Source organism: Poecilia formosa, unplaced genomic scaffold (genome assembly GCF_000485575.1).
Source record: "Poecilia formosa unplaced genomic scaffold, Poecilia_formosa-5.1.2 Scaffold398, whole genome shotgun sequence".
Lineage (NCBI taxonomy): Eukaryota > Metazoa > Chordata > Actinopteri > Cyprinodontiformes > Poeciliidae > Poecilia > Poecilia formosa.
The window spans coordinates 214,525-240,614 of record NW_006800337.1 but is presented as its reverse complement, the minus strand read 5'-3'; the positions used below and the strand labels follow the sequence as shown (position 1 = coordinate 240,614).

Genomic DNA, 26,090 nt, shown 5'->3' with positions numbered 1-26,090 from the left:
ATTGGTTTTTCTATTTTTAGACTGTTGCTTATAAACCAGTCCATGCAAAAACAGTAAAAGAAAACCTGTAGAAGTTTAATTCAGCAACTCTGGGAAACAATTCCAACATTTGGCAGAAAGTCAGGAACCACTAGTGACGCTCAGGTGAAAACTGAAACAGTGGGGCCAAGAGGAGGAGCCATCATTGCTTTTTTCCAATGACACATGCTGCTAATCTGCTGCTCTCTCATTTTAAACAAGTCTTGTGGGATAATTCAAGATGAGCTCAGAGAAGTGTGGCATAGACGCATGGAAGGACTGAGCGTTCAGTCAGCAGGACTGAGAGACCAAACAGGAGTCGTGCTGAAGGCTGAAAGAAAGACGACGAGAAGGATGTTGCAGCTGCTTAACTCAAAGTGAAAACATGAATTAGCAAGCTGAAGAACTGCAGAGAGAAAGAGAGAAACGGGAGAAAAGAGCTCCCAAAGAGCTGATTCATCTGCACTTTGGGATTCATCAAGTCAAGATGTTCGAGACGATTAAGGGCGCCAACAGGGCTACTTCAAGCAGAGCTGAATCATATAATGTCTTGCTATAGATTTCATCATCATAGTTCGCAATTCTGTTGTATCAACACTTTCTGACAAAAGTCTCGATCAAAGAGTCAAAATTTTTTTTTGTGAATCCAACTACTGATGACAATGATATTTAATTACATCAACTTTAAGTTCATCAATGTAGCTTTATTATTTCACTATCCAAATTAAATTACTGTCTACAGAAGATGTTTCTGTTTTAAAATAGTTTATTGTGGAAAAATATTAACTGAACATTAAATCAGATAGACAGAACTGGAGAGATAGAAAAATATAGAGATGTAGAGTGAGAAAGAGATAGAGACAAAGACATAGAAACAGAGTGAGACAGAGAGAAATAGAAATAGAGAAATAAATTAAGATAAAAAGATAGGAGAAAAAGAGAGAAATCGAGATAGCTAGAAATACAGACAGAAATAGAGATAGAGACGAAGATAGCAAAAGGTACTCTTTTCAAATTTGGTATTCTGAAATGTGTTATGACAAAGTTGCACTTTTTGGCTCAAACTGGATAGTAATGCTTTTCAATCTTCAAGTGACTTTACATGTAAAAACAAACAAACAAAAAATCTCCGTCTGCTACTGTAGTGTCTCTTCACCAACACCTTTCTTATTCTGGTAAATTTAAAAGCTATTTTACATTTGCTGTTGCACCAAACCAAAACTAATCTTGGCCCAAAATAGAGGTAGTTTTACATTTGTTTGTTGATGTGGAACATCTAAGTGTGAGAAAGATGCAGGAACAGAAAAAATGCAATAAGGTCAGAGGAGTGGGGGGGGGAGACTTTTTTATGGCATCGTATGTGCCGAGCTGTGACTTATGTACATTATTACACCCACGGACAAGCATAATGATAAACTGCATTTTTGTCATTTTTAAAGAACTGAATCTAACGCGAGTAAACAGAGTAAAAATAAAAAAGAAGAAAAAGTAGTAAAGAGCCAATAATGTATCCTTGGGGGACTCTGCATGTGATGAGGGCTGATAGTCATAAAAACTAACTGAGCTTGACAGCAGATTTCCTGTATTTTAACTAAAATCTAACCTGTTTTTAGATGTAGTGCTTCACCACCACAACGCTGCAGTTAAGGAAAGAGAATTGCAATAAATGTAGACAGAGGATTTAAATGAACAAGCTTAAAGTGAGCGCTGAAAGAAATGTGAGCAGGAAACCCAATGTCTGATCAATAGAGATGATAAACATATTTTTGATTCCTCTTGGTAAATGAAGTTCAAAAAGTGGGGAAAGAGGTTTTTATAATTTTAGATACATTAATAAAATGTTTTATTTTCCTTAGAAATGGACAATAACCAAGATTACTTTAAATTGCTGTTAATATTGATGTTTGTCTTCCATCAGAGAAATTCAGTCCTGAACTCTGCGCCAAAAGTGCGACACATGTCTAGCAGATAAAAAGTGATGCTTGATTTATAAATGAAGACAAAGTGAAACTGTAACAAAAGAGAAAGCTGACCTAATTTAAAATGTACTACCGAGGCATACAATGACTGTCAGCACGGAGGAAACGTTCTACCAGTCTGAAGGTTTAATTATATATATATATATATATTTTTTTTTTAGATGAACTGGCAGTGAAAGTGCTGAGTTTATCCATCGTTTAAGATTTTTGTAAGACGAACAAAAATGACAAGAAACAGAAAAGATAAACCTAACTATACACTTAACTTACAATATTTAAGCAGCAGTTATTTACTGAATCAACTGTAAACCTTATTTTAAAATTAATGTTAGCAAATAGAGGGCCGAGGTTTGCAGTTGGCAGTAAAGAGAAAAATCACCTCCATGTTTTCAATAAGATCTTTAAAGTTCGGAAAGACAGACACATCACTAAAGCACCAGTTTCAAGTGAAAGCACATGAAAGTGAAGTTTGTTTACAGCCCACAGAGCTGAATTCAGACAGAAATGTCAGCTGCTGTAAAGAAATGGAAGGATAGGAGGAGACAGGGGAGACCGGGAGTCCAACTGTACCTCGCTCGTCTGGTCTGAAGTCTGGTCTGTGGTTGATAGACTTCCTCTCCACGGCGGGGGGTTCTGGCTTGGAGGCTAAAAAACGAAACATGGTCCAGAGAGTCACCTGGGCGTCCAACAAGACTCAATGAAACACTTGACAGACAGCAAAGGGGAACACACGCAACCACAGGTGATTCACACTAGAAACCGTCCATACACCGCCCAATGAGACCAGTGTTCATTTGAACCTGCTCAGCAGTTTTGTCAGAAAGACATTGAACAAACAGGAAGTTTGCATGCAGAAATCGTTCTCTCTGGTCCCTACAGCAAACTGGAACACAGTGCATGTGTAGCTAGGTTGTGAATGAAATGATGCGTCGCTTAAGAGCCAAACAGGAAAACCTCAACACATGCGAGCGTGCTGCTAACTGCAAGAGGCAGTAAGACTGTTTTACAGTAAAGAACAACCATCTACAATTTGCACCTTGGGACACAAAACTATTATTTGTTGCACTTTTGAGTCAAATTCCCATTCTGGATTTCACTATTAAACACTATTTTGTTCAATAGTCATGTTAAAATGGTAAAGGTTATGTTTTTAGGCTTGAATTAAATTTTTTTTAAAAGGTTTATTAAAATGCATTTTTCTAAAGGTGGCTCCACATCAGGCCTCCTTCGCTCACACTAACGGCTCCCACATGACTCATCCAAAGTGTCAATCGGTTTTCATTGTAAATGTAGACGGGTGATGAAAATTGCAGAATTTTGTTCTTCTCCCCTGTTTGCGAAACAGGCCAGACATTACCAACTTAAAGTGATATTCCCCAACAAAAATCCTAAAATCACACATGTTGACCAGCCTTTTATTGTCTTGGAAAAAAAATCTTGAAAAAACGGTTTAGCAAAAATTGCCTTTTTGACTCCGTCCTCGCGTCTAACTATTTTGGCAGAGCTCTTTGTGATGTGTTCTGTGATTGGCCAGAAGGCCGTGTCTGTGTTTTATACAGAAATGTGCTCGGATATAAATGTTGACATTTTGCTTCAACTAGTGAACTTCCACTATCCGCTTATGTATATGCAGGAGACATGAATACTTGAACATTTATCAGATGCAGTGAGTAATTATGTACATTGATGGAATTTATTAATTGACTGTTTAAATGGGACAGTGCATATTAATGAACATACAATGTTGCCGTAAATCTACTGGATTTAGCAAAATGTTAATTTCCATCTGTACTCCCAGAAAACAAACACTACAAACACTCATAGAATTTCATAAAAATAAGAAATATAGTAAAACAAAAACTATAGACCCTTTGCTGCATGACATCACCTATCCCCCTGCTGGAGGGCAAAAAGGCAGCTTGCCAACAATGACTACCAGTGGTTTTATCTGTTATCAACATAATCTGCTAAATCTTAAATGTACATGTGATTTATAAAAGAAAAAGGGACACAGTGCTTTGCTTCTAAGTGTCAACACTAAGACTACTAGATAAGGTCAAGAAAAAGTTTTGGTTAAAAAAAGATAGCGTGGGACAAGTAGTTCAGTTATGCTAGCTAGACTGTGACAACATTAACTTGTAGATGTGCTGTGGAATTCAAGGTGTTTTGGTTCAGTTTAAAACAGAAAAAATGGGATGCAAATTTTGGGAAGCTTTGATGTATTGTGAGATTACATCATGGTGAGGATGAAATGCCCATCACAGTAGAATTATGGGACCATCGCTGGAGAAATAACTATCTGGTGAATACCGAGAGCACAGAGCTGTCACAGCTGCCTTCATGCTGGAAGCGGGGTTTCACATTCATACTAACAATCCGACAGCATTTGAGTGGAGGTCCTGGAGGACGATCCTAACTCGATGTGACAGTGGCCTTACAGACCTGGTTAAGACTGCCGGCCCTGGAGAGAAAGCCTGGAGTGCAGCATCTGCTTATCCATGCTAAAACAAGCTGGTTTAAGCTCTTTGACAAACAGTTTTCTGATTCCTCCCAGTCAACTGTTTTTGGAAGTTGCCAGAGTACAGCTGGCTTAAAAGTGGAGCCAAGATATGTCGTTGGAATTACGGATGTCAAAACCGGGAATGTCTAAAGAATCCTCAGAAGGAACGAGAAGCCTGAAGCACCCCGTGTAAATGTTTTTAGAGTTGTGACCTGACTTTGACTCATGAGAAATGACAGTTGGCTTTCCCAACCAGACACACAAAGAAGAACTTTTAATAGAATAGAGTTTAAAATGTTCTTTACCTAGTGGAGGCGGTTTCTTCGGCAGTTTCTGACAAAGAAAAAAAGGCAGAAAATGTGTCAGCATAACAAACCAAAAATTGACTTAAAGGTAATAGCAACTGAAGACAAATTGCTCAACTTAAGACAAAATGACACAGTTTTGAAACTTTTCTTAACTAAAAGAATTGTCGTTTATTGTATTACATTTCTTATTTAAACATATCCCAAACATTACATCTGCTTTCATGATAGCTTGTTTTTCCTCAATAGGAATTTAAAATCAGCTTTCCTGTTTAACTCTAATTTATTCTTTCTTAAAAGGCTGTATTTTCCAGCTACAATAGTGCCATTTTATAACACAATTAAGTAACTAAGTTACTTTCAGTTGTTATAAATGCCCTATAAATATCAAATATGACTTAAGGAAAATTTGACTTTGTTACTGAACGCCTGGAAATTGGGTCTCTGTCTCTTCAAGAAACTCCTGCTCTTTCTGAAACTCCATCTTCAGTAAGTCATCACAACATGGCTCCTCTATTAACCCTTTTACAATGTTTTTACCAGTGTTGCACTGAGAAGTAGCTCCTATAATGAGCTCAACAGAAATTCCACCAGGAACTAATTGTTAATTGATGCTGGCTAGTCTGAAGGAATTGAACGGTCTGTGGGGCAGAAGATTGGAAGCTTGGAAACTGCAGCTCTGAGAAGGAATTACGTCTTGAAGATCGGGATAAGTCCAACGTTTTGCATTTTGCATGGCTGAATGGTTGCCATGGAGATTAAAAGATTCCTCAAACATGCATGAAAGAATCAAGGCAACACTCCAGGTATGATTTTGATGAGGGAATAACATTATAACAAGATACAAAGCTAAAAAAAAAAAAAAGTACCTTTACATTTCAATTTAACCTTAAAGTTGCAGTATGTAATTTTAATAAAGAAAATGTTTTAACATATTTATTAAAACTCTCACTATATTGTGACAGCATAACATAAAACAAATATGTGAAAAAAGCAAAACAAACAAAAATAATTATAAAAAAACCTAGTTCCTTTGCCTCCTCTTGGTCTGAAAGAGCCAATGGGAGCTTCCTATTGAGTTTTTTTTAAAATTGCATCCTGCCACTAATGTATACAGTGAAAAATAAGCAGTTGCTCCAGGACATTTACTGACCAAACTTAGTTAGTTCAGAGTCATTTGGAATCAAATGTGTGACCCAGGAGGTGTGGCCTCATATTCGCAAACATCGGCTCTGTCGCAATTAAAAAGAAATGCTGCTCTGGAGAATGTATATAAAGTTAAAATATAAATATCTTCATATCTAGACAGGTCATCTGTTAGACACAAGAGAAGGTGTTTGAGGCATAGGAATCTGCCAGAGGTTAGAGGCTCATGTCACAAAGGATCAGTGTTTAACTAACTTCCTGTCATTTAGGTTTTGGTTGAATTGAGTGAAAACACTAAACAGAGAGAGAAATCACAGAAGGAGCTCATATTATCAAACATCTACCTTCTGGAGGATTATGTAGGGTGTTTACAAATAGGTGTTTCATTTATATTTTAAATGAAACACTGTTTTGAATTTCTACTGGAGATTAAATGAATATGATGCAACATACAGCAACAAAAAGTCAAATGATATCTTAATTGCAAGGAGATTTCTTGGTTTACCAAGAAACATCTTTACCTCTACAGAGGAGAGGTGGAGAAGTTTGTCATCATAAAAGAAAAATGGCAGCTTAGTTAAGCAAGTATGAGAGTATTAGGGTGACTAAGAGAATTTTATTTAAATACAAGAAAAAAGTTACAATATTGTAAAAAGAAGGTCATGTTATGAGGATAGTTGTAGTGCTTATAAAGGCAGAATAAAGATGTGTTATTGCTGGAAGAAAGTCGTAAAATTATGAGGAAAAAGATGTTTTAATGAGAAAAAAGCTTCAATACTTTTGCGGCTGATAATTTGATGCTGATGTGTTAAAAATTTGTTAGTTTCTCATTTGAAAAACCGATACCAACAATAATTTCACAAGACGGTCAGTGTTCCTCATTTCAAAGCACTTTGGTGTTGAGTCATCATAAATTTACAACTGTTATTTTACTACATCATAAAACGGCAGCATGAAATAAAATGCATCAGAAATGACTGACTGGTGTTGCTGACTAAAACATCTTAATTGGGATTTTCCTGAAGCCAGCCAGAGTCTGTCAGAAAGAAAGCGTGTGCTCAGCATCTTCCTCTTACCTCCTCCACCTCTGGCTTAGCCAGCGATTTCACAGATCCCCTTGATGGTGCTGCCTGGAACAGAAACAAGAACATCAAATAAAGTTCCTGTGGTCTGGAAACCAGCAGGAGGGTGTCAGACATAGCTCAGATATTTCACAGGAACAGAGACAGTGAAGAGCACTTCCTCTTGCACGAGACTCTAAAATTAGCTCTTTCATTGATTTTTCTCCCGTCCAATCAGTGATCCATGCCAATCTGTCTCCTAATCAACTTCCTACTCTTATTAAATGAAAATGATGTTAAGGATATCAAATAGGCACGTCTATATTTGGGCAATCTCTCTGTGATAGCTAATCTCTGTGATGAGGAATATTTTAGCTATGGGCATGTTGCAGCAAGGCGTCACGAGCACTAAGCCCTGACCCAGCTCCCTACTAGAGGGCAAAAAGCTGCTGGCTGACTGACGATGACTGCCATTAGTTTTAGCTGTCAAGTTGTCAATATAATGTGCAAAATCTTAAATGTGCGTGTGATTTATAAAACAAAAAGGGATGCAGTGCTTTGGTACCAATTGTCATCACTAAGATACTAGATAACAAGGTCAGGAAAACTTTTTTGGTTCAGTTACAAAATAAAAAAAATGCGACCTCTGGCAAACTCTGACAAATCATCAATAGATCAGATGTTTAAATTAGCTAACATTAGATTAGCTACTAGCTCATCTAATGTTAGCTAAGTGTGGCAAATGTGAGTCATCACATCTGCCACAGTGATCGCTCAATAATAATCACAAAATAAACATCTAGCCTAAAATCATAAAACTGTAAAGGACCGAATGATCTGTTCTTTGTGTGGGAAATGTTTGTGATTTTTTTTTTTTTTTTATGTTGAATCCTGATACACATAGTGGCGTTGTCAGTTGCTATGGCAATGAGTCTGTGAGTAGCATAGCCAACACAAAGGCCGATAAAAAAAACAACAATACAAGTGGTTTTGAGTTGTTCTTAAATTTTGTTTCTGCATTAATTTTCCCTTTCCTGTGGCGCAGAGCACTAAATTAATACCTACATCTCCAGGTTTCATTTAGTAAATGGGATTGTTCTACCGTGACAGCGCAGCTATGGATGACATGTGAAACAATAGCATTGTGCGGAACATTGTGGAACAATTCCAGATGTAAACAACAACGTGACGGATCTAAATGTGAGCCTGGTGGCTAACAAGAAAAAGTTATTCATAATCAAAGCAGCAGATTCTAAACCTGAACTTGCTCATTTTCATCTTCATCTCATAAGTTTGTTGAAACTCCATGTGAAGGCAGAAGAGTGGAAGGCGCTGACGGGATCAAATGTCTCACCTCCTTCTCTGCTTCAGGAACGACCGTAACAAAGTTGTTAGGGAAGACCCCGTCTCTGCCTCCAATCTCTCCCCTCCACCACCCAGGTTCACCCGTGTCCTGTCAGAGAAGGCATCACTGGAGTCAGTTTTTAAAACGGCGTGCTTTTCATTTTCTACAGAAAAAATTTAAAGTCAAATTGATTGCCAATTTCTCCTGAGATCCACTAGATGGCAGCAGGTGACCAACCACACACTGTGTTCTTTCAGGCTGTTTCCATCAGTCAGTACAGTGATGGTAGCAAAACATGACACTAGGGCTGCAGCTGATCACTATTCTACTAATAAATTATTCAAACAAAAAAACTGGGGATTTATTACTTAACCACTTTTATTTTATGCAATATTGGAAACATGTTAATACTTTTTTCAGTAAATTAGGGTACCCTAATTACCCTAACCCTATTATTATTACCGCTTTGGTGCAAAAAACTGATTGAAAATCGATTTATTTACTGCATGTTTATGTCTGTTCAGGCTCAGATGGAACGGCACTGAAAGCAGCCCTTTAAACCATTCAGACTACGAACACAATAGAGACACAATCAGATGACTTATTACCCCGCGATAATAACTCAATAGTCCATGGAAAAACCTTATAAGCTTGTATTAAAGCAGGAAGTACAGCGGCCACCGTAAAAAAGGCTTACAGTATCAATTATGCCGCATGAACTGATCAGTAGATTATTGCGAGGGAACGAAAAAGAAACAAAAATTCCCCATTTTTTTTTCTTTTTCGTAATGCGTAAAACATTTAAAAATGTTTTACGCATTTTTAAATGCGTAAAACATAACGCATTTAAAAATTTTTTTATAGGATTTCAAGTAGGTGAAGCTAAAACTGCCACTTGACGAGTCTGGTTAAAACATATTCACGGACAAAGAAGTTTCTTTTCTTATCATTTTTAATCCAAAATGTATATTATTTTTACTTTGTTTTGACTTAATTGTTGCTCTGAGTGTGTGGTTCTTTTAGAAAATGGTCTTTTCTGAGACTATCCTTTGGGTAATTATTAATTGATTACTAATTATTTCAATAATGAATTCATCACTATTAATTTTTTAGCCTTACATGACATTACCATGTTATTATTATCAAATATTGTGATGAAAATGTGTAATTTATGCAGTCAGTGACTCACTTTCAAACTTTTGGAGGACTGAAACTATTAATCGTAATGAATAGATTTTTGAAATACTCATCAGTTAATTTAGTAATCGATTAATCGTTAACTGGAGTATACAGACTTTACTCTAATTTCTTATAAATCTCATATGTTGTAAGCTAGTCTGTATGCAAGTGGATAACAATTTGCCGCTCAGACTGACAACAGCTGCATTAGCATGAAGCTCACACATTCACACTTTGACAGAAGGATGCAGAAGTCATGATTAAAGGTGTCCAAGGTGACGACAGCTCTCCTGTCTTTATAAATGATGAGTTGGCAGGAATAATCTTTAGAATATTTCCATTAAAATAAATCAAACCACACACCAAGGCAAATATTTAGAAAACAAGACTGTGGGCCTGGATGCTCACCTTGCTCAGGATGTGGACCAGCTCTCCTTCCTTCAGGCTCAGCTCGTCCTCGTTCTTGCCATCGTAAGCATACTTGACCTTACAGAACTCCTTCGCCGTGGGAGCTGCACATAACCAGACGATGTACAATAACTAACACAAAAACGTCAAAACAGCTGGAAATACGCACAAGAACACGACAGAGTTCAGCTTATGGCAGCTTTAAAGTTCTGTTCTCAGTGGAAATTTCTGCACATTTTTGGCAAAACAGTTTCAGAAAAGACAAATGGATGTGCATCATAGTCTAAACCTCGCCAGATTCTCAACTAGATTCACGTTTGACCTTTACTGTTTGCTTTGGATAGATTTTCTGCTGGCAGGTGAACCTTTGCACCTGGTCTCTGACGAGCATCCCCTTAGCATGATGCTGACACCACCATGTTTGAATGTCTTTGAAAAAATAGTTTCATTTTAGTCTAAAATGTCCAGAAAAATCATCTTTTACATGTTTCCTGTGTCACTTTCATGGTTTGCTGCATTTCTAATGCTTTTCTACTTGAGCTTCTCAAAAAAGGTCCACATTAATGGAAAGCAGGAGTTATACCTGTAGACCTTTTTTGTTTGTGTTTGACACACCAAAATTTCACTGATGAAAACATTTTTCAAAAGCTGTTTTTCACTCTTTAGAAAATATACAATGCAGTTACAAATTTACACCATTAGGTGACACAGTTGCACAATTTAAGCTGAGATCAAAGACTCCTTGTTAGTAATCACTAAAAAAAAATAAAAATCTACAACCATTCTCATGCAATGAGCATCCACACCATTTTAAAATATATTTAAATTTGATATTTGAAGTAATATAGAATCATGCAGCATTCAGGAAGCTAATTTCCAACCACCTCGAGTCACAGAATGCAATGACGATGTCAGCATGCGACTCATACAGAACTGAAAAGTCCAGATTTAAAACCTTTGATTAGCATATTTTAGGCTAACTTAAATGTTTAAAGTGCAATTAAAACATTTTAAGGCCTCTACTTTGAATTACTCCAATCAAAATTAAAGTAATTTTGATATGAGGACATCATGAAAAGAATATAAACAAGAGAACAAATCAGAGCAAACCTAAGAGCTGCTCCCACCCTGAGCGGAACAACTCTGCAACAATGTATTGAATGTTTTCAATGTATTAACAAGGCATGTTCACCAGTTGTATCATTCGTGTTACAGTTTCAAGCTGTAAACAGGTTTTTACCTTTGTGCTTGCCGTCTACTTCTGCCCTCTGGGAGTCAGTCATGTTGGGATGGGCAGGCTTTGCGGCTGATGGTAATGATGGGACTGGCTAAAATGAAGCAAACCATACAGATGGGAGTGATTTATCAGACATGAGTGAAAATGTGGCTTTGTGCGGAGGAGTCTTATCTGGAAGACAATAGATACATGGAATACGAATGTCTTCCGCTTGTAGAAGCTGAATGTATGGCGACTAGAGATTAGAGCTAATGGAAGTGGAGGGAAAAATCGGAGCCACAACTACAGTGCTAGCTTAAACCTGCTGCTGGTTCAGCACACAGGTAGGAGACGGGTGGATCAATGTCTCATGAGAAAGTCTGATGCTAAAAAGAGAAGAGAGCATGCCACATGTGGTGAGGAGCAGAGGAAAGTGAGGAGAGTTAGTGGTGAAACAGTGTGACGGCCGATGTGAAGAGAGACAGAGAGAGGGAGCGAGAGAGAGAGAGAGGAGGGGAGAGTTTCAACACAAAGTTAAACTCAACTATTTAAGGAAGAGTGTTAATAGTGTCAAACAGCAGAAACACTGCATCAGTTTCTATTTGATACATCAAGAATAAAAACAGAAAGGATAAAATAAACCTGGGTTTCTGTTTATTACATAAAATTAGTATCTAGTTTGATGAGTCAGCATAAACGTAACAGTTTGTGCCGATAGTGGGTCTTTGTTAGACATTTTAGGTAAACATAGAGAACTAAGGATCTGAACATATTTTGTACAAACTAATAGGAAACTGTTTCCAGTATCGCTACAAATGTGCCGAATCAGCAGAAAGACTGACAGCATGGTATTAATGGGACATTTTCAGAGGTCAGCAACTGTAGCAGCATTTAGGGTGGCTTGTGGTGTAGCTAGCTGGCCAAATACAGAGACCATTAGTCCCCATGGACGTCATCCTAAATGAGCATGATCTCAACTGTGGGACCTTTGCTGCAAACCTCCCCACCTTTCTTCAGGCAGTTTCCAGTTTGACTAGAAAGTCTTAAAATATTTATCCGGTATCTTCCACATCTTCATGGTTGGGTCGCGGAGGCAGCAGCCTAATCAGACGCCAAGTCTTCTGTCCCCCAAGTCACTTGGTCCAGCTCCTCCCTGGTGAGGTATCCATTAGCCACATCTACTGGCTCATCTAGTAACAATTGGCCGAATTTAGAACCAAGTAGCACTCCCTCTCCCCCACCCACTGTGAGCTGTCAGTCAGCTGTAGGATGGGAATTTTCTGGTACTTTTCCTTTGCTAAAACAAACAGAAAGTTGGCTGTAAAGAGTCAGAATGCCTCCTTTCTAAAAGGACTAATGTTTTGGAATATTGGTTGCACTGAGAGTTATCAGATCTGCTCAAACAGCTCATTTGAAGCAATATTTTGGATAAATAGGCAAACAGAAGGGCAACACTTTGCACAATAATTGGTATTTCTATAAAATTACAGTACCAGGGACTACTAGAGAAATTCTTGCTACAGTAGCTTAAAAACTGTAGCACCCCAAGTTTTTTTTGCACTTAGGGTTATTTACACCCCAAGTTGGGGTTTTTTGCACAAACTTTTCACATTTCACACAAGCCCTGTTTAGTCCACTTTAATAAAACTCCAGTTCATTTGCCTAGAAAGTCAAGTTCGTTTGGGGAGGTGTGATTGCACAATCGAACTCTGATGTGGGTCAAAAAACATGAACTCTGGTCTGCCTACATGGTGTTTACTTGGCACATTTGTCAAAGACAAAAGAGAAATGCTACAACTGCTAAAATCTGACGCCACTCCATTTTTGTTTCTAATTTTGTGAAGAAGGAAGTTGTGCAGTTTCGTGAAGAAGGAATAAGGTCATGTTCAGAGGTATATCAGTGGTTCATCAGGAGGTGAATGAGTTGCTCAAATAGTTTGGTTTGTTTGACACAGTGCAGTGAGAAAGCGAACCACAACAGCTGAAAATCTAACAAATGTTGTAAACTTTGGTCCCCAATCAAACAATGATCTCTTGATGGTCAATTTACTGGACTTTCAGGTCAAAACACGCTAAAAGGCCCATTTAAGTTAACTAGAAAACCAGCTAAAACCTGAAGGAGGTCAATGCTTTTCTACTAGAGGGACTGAGCTATACTTTCTGCTTGTTTTGAGAATCAGACCAGGCTACAGTTTCTGAGAAGACGACGAATACTTCCCCTTCACGTGACTTAGACACAAGTTTACACTTCAGCAAAGTGAGATGGCAGAAACCTGTTGGGCAAGACAATATCTAGTCAATCAAGTACCCCATCAGACCCTCTCTTTCTGCTTTATCAAAGTATGTCCACAAGACATACTTTGATTGTGGACAACGATAGCTTTATCTTAAGTTCTGCACATAGTAGCAAAACTCTATCCGGACTCTTCGTGAAGCTCTACAGTCACTGCTTCTCTGCTATACTAGAACTTGAACTGCTTGATGGTCAGACCACAGGTGGGGTAGAGCAGGAATGCCTAAACCTCAATTGAATTTCTCAGCAAAATCTGTTAAAACACGTGGTTCACAAAGAGTTGCAGGGCCAAACAAGTTTGACGTCATCATTACCTCTGCAGATGAAACAACCATCTTGGGCAGGTGGCCATGCTTTCTTCTTAAAGAAATGGATAACTCTCTCGTCATACTGCTGGATGGGAATTTGTGAGGATTAAAGCTCGCCCCTTTCTACTTTCTGCAGCTCATACATATGATCACAATGATCACCAGACAGCTTAACAGCCTGGTGCAGCAGTGCTTTTTGTCCAGAGCACTACAGAAGGGGAGATGAGATGGAAGCAATGCAGTACCTGCCTGCAAATCCACAGGAAGAAACAGAAGATAATCTGCACTTGTGCTGATGAGAGCAGAAACAAGTGCGTTCACAACAAACACAAACCAGACATGAATTTTAATGGAGGCATCAGGAGTGTGAGTGTTCAGCTCTGATGGGGTTTTCTTAACCTTTGTGCTCAGATTAGTGAGAAGCAGAGATGGTTCAGACCACTACGATCCAGTGTTTCTATATGTGATACCAACCGTACCTGAGCCGGACCAGCTTTGTCTTTCTCTTGGTCTTTGACTTTCCTGTCCTCTGTGATGGGGCTGGGCTGCGTTCTTAGTTTCACCGGACCACCTTTGAAAATGTCTCCGAAACCGACGCCTATGATCCGTCTGGGCTGATGGGTGGCTCCGTTTCCTGAGTCCGGCTGAGGAGTTGTGGGAGTGGCAGCTGGTTCTGTTCCACTTCCATCTGCAAGGAGACCCAACAAAGTCAGATGAACACTTTGCTACGATCCCCAGTCCTGCATCGTCCAACATTGAAAGAACAAGAACAAGAAAGAACAGAGCAGACTGTACTTCTTGGGGAAGTTCAGATCCTTCAGTGTTTTACTTTGGATTAATCCTGCAAGTTACAAAGAAGTTGTAATTTATTACATGTCAATTTCTAAATAGAATAACTTGACATTGGGAAGCTTCAAAGTTAGATTTAAATGCTGTAATTCCAATAAAAAATACTGAATGATGAGTTGGTTCTATGAGCGTTAGACCACACTATAACCAATAAGAAGACTCTAGAAGCCGACTTTGAAGACTTTGGATAAAAAATATCAAAGATAATTGTACAATATTACACAAGACTATGACTTTTTGAGTTGGGAAAACATGATAATTTATTCAGATGTCACACTTGTATACAAACTACTTCAAGGTTTGGCTCCACCATTGCTAATAAAAGACCTTGTCTAATTACATTTACAATCAAACATAACCACAAGAGCAGTTCAGAGGGAAGACTGTAAAATACTATTTAGGGAAAATTCTTTCAGTCAGTTTTATTTTATGTTTGAGCTTCAAATCCTTGAAGTAGTCTGCAGTCAGAACTAAAAAATATTACATCACTGAACTGTTTCTGGAAATCACTTAAGCATTGTTGACTAGATAATCAAAAATGCACTCATGTCTTGAACAACTTTTAAATCATCTTTTTTCCCCTCTGGATGCAACTTGTGTTTTCTTTACTCCAGGTTCTGACTCGATACTTTAAGCACAACATTGAAGTGAAAGAGTGACAATGAATTCACCTGTCACGTTGCCAAAGAAAATCTCAAATATTTATATTTAGAGAGATCAGACACTGTCCAAGATCTATGGCTCATTCAGCAAACTGACTGGGCTTCTTCCACTTTTAATTCCGTCTCTGTTCAGTCGTATACAGAGACAGAGCAACATGCTCAGCCATTAAGGCAGCCCAACTCCAGGCCTCAGCATGATCAGCTTACAGCAATCAGTGAATTTGTATGCATGACTTCTTCTCCCTGTTGTGCTGAGACCAAGGTGGCAACGTTCTAATTGGGACGCTGCATGGAGCCTGGCACATTTAGCCCAGCCCCACTGCCGACTGGCAGCATAGAATAGGTGTGACCGCTTCATTCTTTCTGACTTTGCATAACAGTGAGTTATTAAAATATGCATTGTAAAATCTGGGTTATGAATTACTGGTGTGGGATATTTTTTTTTTTTAGTTTTAATATGACAGAAAAAAAGTGAAACTCAAACAGTGAAATAAACCACATGGTTGAGTTTGAATCTGCCCACTTCTAACAAAAACAGATGATTTCTCTGTTTTGGCCTCAATCTACTGTAGTTCATGTTTTTTATAAACAAAAGCTTCTCTGCAGTATGATGCTTCCACCACCATACATCACAGTGGAGAATTTTGAACAAAGCGTAATGTATGGAGTTGTTTGAGAGGTTCAAACTTTCTCCCTGTACCTTCTGCTAATTAGGTAGGGAGACAGAGAGAGGGACAGAGAAAAAGATAGATATAAAAATAAAAATAAATCCTTTTTTCTAAGAAAGAAAAAGATGGAAAGATAGAGAGAGAAAGACAAACAGAGCAAAAAGAAGAAAGAGATGGGTAGAGAAAGAGAAGATAAAAAGAGAAAGAAAGGGTAAGAAAGAGAGAAGGAGAAAAATGTAGGTGACATGGCTTTAAAATAAAATCTCAGCTTTTCTTCATACCAGATCTAATTTTAGTTGATTCATTTTCCATTTCTTTTCTTAAAAAGAAATTATTTTTAAGAAATCTGCAATTCTCTAAAAAGGAATTGCAAATGACAGAAAATATTTTCAAAAACTTGTTTTTTCCCCCCCAATCATTCCTTCCAGGAGTTGCCCTGACTTCAAAGTCTAACTAAATACTAACTGTAAAACAAGATGGTTCGCTCTGGGCGGGCTGACATCACTCTAACATTTGCCAAAAAATAAATCTTCAGAGACAGTAAATTTGATTAATCAGTAAAATTGATTTATCACCCATTCACAGCTGGTCAGACACATTAAATGTCTTTTAAATACACTAAAGTTTGTCTTTCCTCATAACTGAAATCAAATCGGAAAATTTTTGGCTCCATGTTTGACGCCCTTAGTGACAAAACTCTTGCTGGCAACAAATCATTAAGTGTCTATTAGGGATGTTAGACAAAGTAATTACCTTTTAGTCTCTTTGATATTTATACTGAATGAACTACAATCTGTAAATTTCCACCAAACTTCCACTGGAGTTTTCTTCCAGTGTCTTTCTTCTGCAGGCAGCACACACCTTGACATTTGTTCATACGCTGCAAAGACCCATTGTTTTGTTTTGGTAACATTTCTTCCAAATGTCAAACCCAGAGTTACGTTCCAGTTCCCCTACGATGATTTAGTTTTCCTTTTGCTGCCTCCTCTGAAGCTGCAGTGTCTCTAGAAATGCTGCTGAGCCCCTCAGCTTTACCAGGTTTGTCAGCCACCGTGTCGTTGGCCTCTGCCTCTTCTCCTCCTGCCTCCAGCTCTTTGACAAAGTTGGATGGAAACAGTCCAGATCTGCCGTTGAGACTCCCGCTCCACCAGCCCTCCTCAACCTGCCACCAGAAGAAAATAAATCGAAAACATCAACGATCCTCTACCATTCTGACTTTCAGGTCGGTTGGATGAAGAAACAAACGTTTGCTTCTTTTGTCTGCATGCTCTGACATGCAGAGAACAAAACCAGTCAGGAGATGCTCAGCGCTTTAAAAACAAGCCAACAATATGGCATTCTTGCTTCAGCAGACCCACGTTTAAAAGGAGCTGGTAAGATTCCAACCATGAGCAGAGTACATGACTGAAACTTTTAAATTACCTCTTCTAGGATGTCGACGACGTCTCCGACTTTCAGCTCCAGTTCATCTTCGTTTACCGGCTGATAATCAAACAGTACCTTGCACTGCCTCCTCTTCGGCTCTGTTGGGAACGAGGAAGAAGAAAAAAAAAAAAGACAAAACAAACAAAACAAAAATAAGTCTATGTTTATATCAAAAAGCGTCCGTGTGTGTCTGTGGATCTGTGCTCACTCTCAAAAGTCAGGGTCTTGCAACTGACAGGTAAGTAAGCAAAGAAAGGTGTAAAACCTGCAGGGGGACCCAATCAGATTGTGCTGTGGGAGACACACCCAACCTGAAGACTGGGTGTTTAAGAAGCAGAAGATGTAACCCACGCACGGAAAACCAGAAAAACATCTACGTTTAAGAAAGAAACAACAACAAAACAACTCTGTAGGGTGAACTGTGGAAAATTTGTAACTCGGTAGATTTGCAGTAGAAAATTTCGCCATGAATCACGTCAAACTTACAGCATAAAAACAGAACATGCTGAGGGGTAGCAGCCGTGAACACATTTTTATCCAAATTTTATAATGAATTACCGTGATTGGCATCAAATTAATACTGATTTACAATAAATAAGTGTGAATAAAATTTAATTTTCAAAACAGCAAAAAAGTTTTGCCGATATTGTTTAAAGCCCGTTGAATAAGAAACGGTGACCAGAGCTAACTCTGGCTGTTTGAAGCATGATTATAGCATAGGAGCTAACATTAACTTTTTGGCTAATTTGGACTTAAAAACTCAAGTTGACTTACTAAACAGATTAAATTATTGTTGCTCATTATTTTAGTGGAAGCCAACATGATGTATTTAATTTCCCTTTGGATTAATAAAGTATTTTTGAATTTGAATTTGAATTTGAACTGAAAGCATTTAAGCAAACATTAGCTTTGTAACTAATTTGGACTGTGAGCTGCTGACCATCTGAATTCAACAAAATCTTTTTTTAAAAAAATCAATGCCTATAGGAAAATACTTCTAATCCCAAAAACAAAATTTGAAAAAAGTTACGGGTGGTTAAGGTACAGAATCAACAGAACAAAGTAATTTTTTGTGTTAATGATTAATAACTGTATATCTATGGATTCACCTATTTGCTGCGTTTTCATAGACATGTAGCTTCAAATTATTCACAGAAAAGTCGCTTATTCGAGGACGTTTTGGTTGTACCTCTAAGAGCGACAATAATGATGACTGTAAATGTTAGCTTCTGCAGTAGCACTAAGATGGGTTCCGACAGCACTCTCTGGTCCCGACTGTAATACAATGAGGAGGAGAGTCAAAGTTACCAACTTAGATGGTAATGTGTTTCAAATGAAGTCAGAAGACGCACAAAGATTATTTAAAAAGGAAACTGTATTTCATTTTATGTTGAGACATGTTTGAAAGGAGTCAAAGGTTTCCTCTCTGTCTGTTATGAAACATGCTGGACTTGAAAATGTTTCCAGCATTTTGGATGTCTCAGAGTTGAGATAAGGATAAATATTCTCTAGGAACGCACACAGACTCCTGGTTCAGTCATGTTAGTCAGGATGAGCAATATATATTTTAGATGTTAGAATATATCCTTGTTTTAATGTGTATTTTAGAGGCACACAGTACCATTCTATAACACAATCAAGTAACAATGTTACCTTCAGTTGTTATAAAAATGCTGCATATAACAAACATAATTAAAAAAAAATTGACTTTGCAATTTGACACCTTGAAAATGGCCTTCTGTCTCTTTAAGAAGCTCCTGCTCTTTTTGACATTACGCATTCAGCACGTCATCATAGCAATGCTTTTTATTATGCAGTCTGCAACCGAGTCAGAACTTTACAAAACCCAGAGATCCAAACCTGGTCACTAAATTCTAACCAATGTATCTCTAACAGCAAAGGTTTCCAGGCAGATCAGATATTTGCCTGTTAAAACTCTTATCTTACAGGAAAAACAACATAATTGCCATTTTAGCCACATAATAAACAGAGAATCCAGCTGAAATCCCTGTCATTCTAAGCAGGAGACAGATCAGATCTTTCTTCCTTTCACACTTCCAACAACAGGAACATTCTGCTCTATGAGGTACAGCGCTTGCTTTAAGACACTCATCACTTCGTGACGGTAAATAACAGATTTAGCATTTAGCTTGAGAAGTTCAGGTTTCACTTCACGTTTTCAGCTTTGATAAGCTGAGCGCTCTCTGAAAACAGAAACTCTTAGACAGCAGTAAGAGCACCAGACACAAACTGTATCCGTTATGGTATTACTGAGCAAGACTGGACTCATTGAAGGTATGCAGCTCACACACACAGCTGGAAGCATGACTGAACATGCAAGCTCACACACACCAACAGAACACCATGAGGTCAAATTTAATTAATGAGATAAAGACAAGAGATGTTCTCGGGTTCAAACTTACATAATTCGACTGGAATTAATTACTTAGCCATGCTATCTTTTGAATACCCTTAAAAAAAAAAAAATCACTGTCCACTTTTCATGTGACTGGTCTTTGAATAAATATCATTTACAATTTCCCTGAAACAGTATATGCAACCGCTCCCAAGTAGGTGGGGTTTGTCACTGTAACGCCTCAATAAGATGACGACGTGTGAAATTGTGTGTGAAATTGTGGGGGGGAGGGGTTTGTATTTTAGCAGTTTACTGAAAAAGTTTTGCACATATTTGTCATGTAAACATGACTCCTTTATCACATTGCAGTAGCTTCCTTAGCAGAACTAACTAGCACAATCAAAATTTTTGACAAGATTGGAAACACAAAAAGACCCAGGAATTAGGTGAGCTGGCTGGTAAAATCCTACAATGACAATACTAAGGTGAAGTTTATTATATCAGTAGTAATCATAATGATTAATATTTAAAAGCAAAGTAAATGCGTATGGATGAGAGAAAAAAAAATGAGAGTAGACAGTTTGTTGGGTTCAGTTGAAACAGAAGGAGCAACAACATGACCAGGGTTGTTTATTAATCACAACCTGGCTGTACTGTTCACCACTGAGGTGTTTTCACACCTGATAGTCAGGTAGACTGGGTTGGATTGGGTTGGGGACCAAAATTGCAACATTTGTTGCATTTTCAGTTGCTGTGGTTCGAAGTTTCACTGCACTGTGTCAAACGATCCAAACTCACTGAAAAACCTGTCCCCCCCGCCGCCTGTGGTAGCGCTGCACCAAGAACTACTGAAGAAATCGACATAAAACCTCTGAAGAAGACAACTTCCTTCTTCACAAAATGCAAACAAAAACAGAGTGGTGTCAGATTTTAGTGGTTGTAGAATGGAGATTCTACAACCACTAAAATCTGACACCACTCTGTCAATGATATACATTAATGGTTTGAACATCGCCTTTTAGCGGCTAATGTTAGCGACGCTAATGTATGTGCCATTGCTACGCAGTGAGTCATGTCCACAAAACCAGACTGTTCCAATGTGGGATGAGCAAGAATCCGTCACAAAAATGCTGGTAGCGCCCTTATTCCTTTCCCGATTTCTATAAATATGGCTTAATATAAAGCTGAGAAAATTGCTGATGTTTTGATATGAAAAATATGTCTTCACTCTTGATATAAATCTATAAACAGTTTAGTTACTGTTAAGATGCAAGAGACGACTAAGCAAGGCAATTGCTATTTTATATTGGTCAATAACTTAATATTGCATAACTGCAGCTGTTAAAATGGATTTGACTAGAACTGAATGGGAATGTTGTGGAAGGAGAAATCCCGTCTCTTACTCTTTGATGCTGCGGGGGGCATGGGCTGGAATCCCCCGGTGGGGATGCCGATGACACTTATCCTCTTGACCAGGTTGGCCACACTGCTCTCTCTGCCCTGAGGCTGGCCGGGCTCCTCCTTTGGCTCATTTCTGGTTTCCTTGACCTCTTTGGGGTCCTTTTTCAGCTCCTAAGGAAAAAGAACATGAAAAATAAATGTCTAACACTTTTAACTTCAAGTAACATTTCCCATATATTGGGGAAAAAAAATCTGCAGTTCTCTCTACAATGCAAATGAATGCATCAAAAACAGGCTGTGGTCATCCAGATCACTGCTGAATGTGGTCAGGGGGAGCGTTCCATACAGGAACTGTGCACAGACGCATCAACTGGCTTCCATAGAAAGAGGACGTGTAAACCAGGCCTGGTGAGGAGAAGCGAAATGCGACCTGTGGCAGCTGCTGCAGCCGCTCTGCAGGCGCGACATCGTAAAACTTTCAAGACGCTCGTGTCTAAATGGAGCGCCTGGCCTGCTGCTGATTCCAGCCAAGTCAGGGAGTCTGGCTGTAAAGCAGCTGCCAAAGAGGCCGATTCTGGGAAACTCCCGAACAAAAAGTCCAAATCGTACAGAGAATCAGGAATGGAATCAGGGTTTCCCAACCGAGCTCAGAGACATGTGGTCAAACCAGGGAAACAGGTGCTGCTGTCATATCTCTGTATTAATGACCGAAAGTCACTTAATAAACTTAAATCTCCACCCAATATAAAACTGCAGTGTGCATCACAGATAATGATCTTTGCGGTTGCAGGAGCAACAAAGTCAGATGTTACATTATTCAGCCTGAAGTCAGGGTAACGTTTGGGTGGAGTGATACAGTGGAGAAGATCTGAGTAAGCAGGAAGATCGGAAATTATTAGACACTGTTGACAAGCCACTAAGTTGGCAATGTGGAATCTATGAGGAACAATCTTTGAATTGCAGATTTATACTCCAGCTCAGTCGCTTCGCTTTAGCTTCCCTCCATTTCTTGCAAGCTTCACATATTAACTTAGGAGGGAAGAAATGGCGACCGCTACATTGAACAGAATTCTAGTTGTAATGTAATAGTAGGCTTAGTCTTACAGTCTGAAAGTAAAAGTACCAATAAATCCATTTCCAGTTACTTCAATTTACAATAAAAAATTAGCAGCTCAGATATAGCAAACATCAGACACCTCAGGTGTTAAATGTAGTTCTGCTTTGCATCTTATGTGAGAACAAGCAGCAACTTGCTGCAATTTCTATTATGACTACTGAGCTACGACCATTAACTTTGAAAAGAAAATTAATTTTACACACACAGGCTACACTTGTCTATAGGGCGTAGATGATGATGTTGAATGTACTTTCGAGGTTTTCCTTTTTAGTTTGTGAGAAAATTTTTTTATTATAATTGACTTTTTTTATCCCCTCCATCATTTATTATTAACAAATGTATGGAGAAAAAAAATTACACACACCCTAAGCAAAAATTTAATTGGTTAGTTTACTGTTTATTTGGCAGATGATGTTTTTCCATAAGCTAGACGAAACTGTGCAGTGAAGCGAACTAAAAATGAGAAATTAACTTTTAAATCTCATCAAAACTTTTACTAAAATAAGTAAAGAATTATGTTTTTTTTTGTGTGACATCCAATAATATCCTTCATCAAAGCATATTCTCATCCTTTGGAAACACGTTTGTGAAAAGCTGTTCAGTAGCCAAATCATAGTGTTCAAAGTGCGTGAATAAAGTAGTGGCTTAAAGTCTGGACATTACGGTAGCTATGTAGCAGCTGACGCTAATAAAATATCAAACAGCAGGTAAAAGTTTTACAGAAATCAGAGATTAAAAATCGGTCACAGGACTAAAGTGTGTGTTTCTTATGTTCATCCAGAAATGATTAAATAGATAAACGTTTTGCTCAGTACAACAGTTCATAGACAGGAAGCTGCATCAACCAATGAATCTCACTTGAAACTTAAGATTGTTGGGCAAACTGCCCACCTCAAAAACCTGAGCCATAAAATACGATATATTAGGTTTACCACAACTTTTCTTTCTTTATTTACAAACCAGAAAAATAAAGGAAAGAAAAAAAAATTTGCTGATCCGTAAAGGTTGTGTATCCTGTAAATGTGTGTGTATAGGTGTGTGCGCATGGTGACCTCGTTTGTGGCCTACTTCCTGGTTTACAAATGCTGACATGAAAGTTCTAGTGGAGAGGAAATCCAGCTGAGTGTGAAACCACAGGAAACATTAAGATGAGTCCAGCATTAGCAGGTTTCTCTCCAGACAGAGAGCAGTGGACCTGGGCGAGCTGGAGGCTCTGAGCTCCAGGCACAAAGCTACAAACCGCCAGATCTGCACTTTGAGCTGGGAAAGCAGAGCGGTAGTCTGCTCACAAGAACGAGCTTGTGCTGGCACCACACCCTAAACACACGCAGGGTGCTAATTATTTAAATGTGACAAGGAAAGAAAAGAAAAAAAGATTTGATTTCGTTAACTGTCATTAAGACAGACAGGAATTTCTTTCCTTTCTATGAAAAGTTGAGATGTGGAAGAAATGACATTCTCAAAAAAAAAGCTGTTTAGGCTTCGTGTAGGCAATTCTGTTACATCCATCTAAAATCTGAGGAAAGTCGGAATTTTCCCAACAAATTCCAATGTAGTTGGGAAAATTAAGCCTAAAAGCCTCGAAATGAAACAACAGGAATGGGCAAATAAAGTGTGTTGGCATTATTTTGTCTCATTCTACTTTACCATCATGAACTATTTTGTGTTGGTCTCATTAAAAACTCAAGAAAAACTTCATTAAGGCGCTTGTAAATGTTTAAATAGTCATTTCATCATGGCTTACAGGGCCTGAGGGATGAATGCATACAATACAGCTCTGGGTATTTATCTCCATGGGTGTGTATGTGTCAGCTGATGGGTAATAAAGTGAAATATTAAAAGGTAGCTATGCTAAAAACACTTAAAAGTCATTACCCTAACTTTGTTTACACATAGCAGGTTCTCAAAGTCATTTATATATTTACTAAGTTTAGACCAAGTAGAAATATCTGGTGTGAACAGCCAAAAAAAGTTTCAGTCAAATTATTCCTACTAAATATACATCTGTTTGACTATGAAGAGGCAAAAACACAAAGTGAACAGAAACCATCAGATTTACTCAACAACGATGCCTTGCTCCTCTGAGATAAACTAAACTCTGACAGGAAAGCGGATGGTCGTAAATCCAGACACTTGACAGCGACGCGAGTAAGTAAATAAAATCTCAAGCCTTCCAGCTCTCTGTGTCCTCACATACAAACATCAGATTCCACATTCCCATCCTTCCAATCCTGATATTAGCATTTAGCCGGCAGCCGGCAGCCTTACCGTGACCCATTCCCACATGTTTCCTGCCTCTTATCGTTCACTGCGACAACACAGCATGCTAACCTGCTGTCATGTTGTTGGGGGCAAAGTTCAACTGCTTGCTGCTTACAGGATTACGCATCCAGGGCCGCCGGCGGCGGCAGGCCGCTTAGCGGATTACCTATCTCGCCGTGAGGATTAAAGGATCGAAGGAGCAGGAAGGAGAGATGAGGAAAGATGAGAGGAGCAGCCCACGGCAAAACGCTGACTCATAACATAAACTGTTCAATACCAAATGGCTGAAAGGCACAGAGCAGCTGAAGAACTAGAGCTGATTTCCTGTAGCTTGTTTTAACTGTAAAATAATTAAAGGTTGGTTCATCATGTTAGAGTTTATTATATTTAGTATGAGACATGGCTGTGCAGAGTGTAAATTCCTGCCTTTGGGGCAAGGGCTGCAGGAAAATGAAAGCTAAAAACCAAAATATTCATCATCATCTTCAGTGGAGATGTCTGTGACAGATGGAAGAAATGAAAATGAACAAAGAATCTGATCATTAGGAAGTTAGCACAAGCTTTCACTTTATGCAGCTTTTTTGATGCGACATATTTTGGTGTTGAGCGTTTTTTAAAAGAAAGACTTTTTTTGTCTTAAAAACACGATTCTCTGTTTTACACAGTTTGAATTCTTAAAAAAAAAAAATGAGGGACAAACATCTTGTAAAACTAAACCTGCTTCATTTGTGTTTATAAGTAGTTTATTTACACTTGGTAATTTATTTCTTCCTTTGATGCACTAAAAGTATTGTGTGATTTTGTATGTATTTATAAAAAAAGATTTTTTTTATTCTGGTGACTGTTTATAAGAAAAGTAGGGGGAAAAAAACATGTAGTTACATATTTGATTTAAAAAGCAGAAAACATGGAATATTGTCTGTGATATTATTAGAGATATTTACAAACAGACATTGCAATATTGTTTGGCATTATTGCCCACCCCTGCATGATGTTTGTGTTTTTGTTTGCTTTGTAGCCTCACAACAAAACCTGAGTGATCTACCTAACCTGTCAGTAGGCCACACCTGGAGCTACTCTGATAAAATTCAACCTCCCAGGAACCGGCCTGTCAGCAGCACAAAGGAAAACATGATCCGGAGGTAGAAAGCAATACAAGACCCATCGGTGTTCTCCCACCTTAACAAAGTTGTCTGGGAAGACCCCTCTCTTCCCGTTGAGGTCCCCCTCCATCCAGCCCTCCTCCTCGATGTAGCGCACATTCTTGATGATGTCACCCGGCCGCAGGGTCAGCTCGTCATCGTGGAGCGCGTCGTATTCGTACTCCACTAAGACCTCTGATCCAGACAGGGATGGGGAGAGAGAGAAAGAGAACAAAGATGAGCAAAGCAAAACAACAAGAAATGTGAATCAAGACCCCTAGAGCACAAAATTAATTCTTCAATGTGGTTGGAAATGTACTGCCTAGTTCCTGTAACAAAAAAAAAAACAAAAAACAAAAAAAAATCTATTGTATTTTTTATGCAAGTGTGCTTGGCCTAAGTCCAAGCAGAAACTGGCCCCTATATGCTGAACTCAGAGCAGGTTGAGTA

The 26,090-nt window shown here is 38.5% G+C and overlaps 1 protein-coding gene across 5 annotated transcripts in view; it reads right to left on the bottom strand.

The window, feature by feature from the left end:
• LOC103154741 (CD2-associated protein-like) overlaps positions 1 to 25,830 on the bottom strand; it is a 38,880-nt gene extending 13,050 nt beyond the window's left edge. For all 5 annotated transcript variants that reach the window (XM_016663007.1, XM_007576135.2, XM_016663008.1 and 2 more), the window contains exons 1-11: positions 25,678 to 25,830; positions 21,122 to 21,290; positions 17,360 to 17,460; positions 16,973 to 17,099; positions 14,238 to 14,446; positions 11,182 to 11,269; positions 9,942 to 10,045; positions 8,364 to 8,462; positions 7,025 to 7,078; positions 4,803 to 4,830; positions 2,568 to 2,642 (exon numbers count right to left, since the gene is read on the bottom strand). In XM_016663007.1, coding sequence (XP_016518493.1) covers positions 2,568 to 2,642; positions 4,803 to 4,830; positions 7,025 to 7,078; positions 8,364 to 8,462; positions 9,942 to 10,045; positions 11,182 to 11,269; positions 14,238 to 14,446; positions 16,973 to 17,099; positions 17,360 to 17,460; positions 21,122 to 21,290; positions 25,678 to 25,731 — 1,108 coding nt within the window. In that variant the 5' untranslated portion in view covers positions 25,732 to 25,830. The remainder of the gene's footprint in view (positions 1 to 2,567; positions 2,643 to 4,802; positions 4,831 to 7,024; positions 7,079 to 8,363; positions 8,463 to 9,941; positions 10,046 to 11,181; positions 11,270 to 14,237; positions 14,447 to 16,972; positions 17,100 to 17,359; positions 17,461 to 21,121; positions 21,291 to 25,677) is intronic.
• Positions 25,831 to 26,090: the final 260 nt, after the last annotated feature.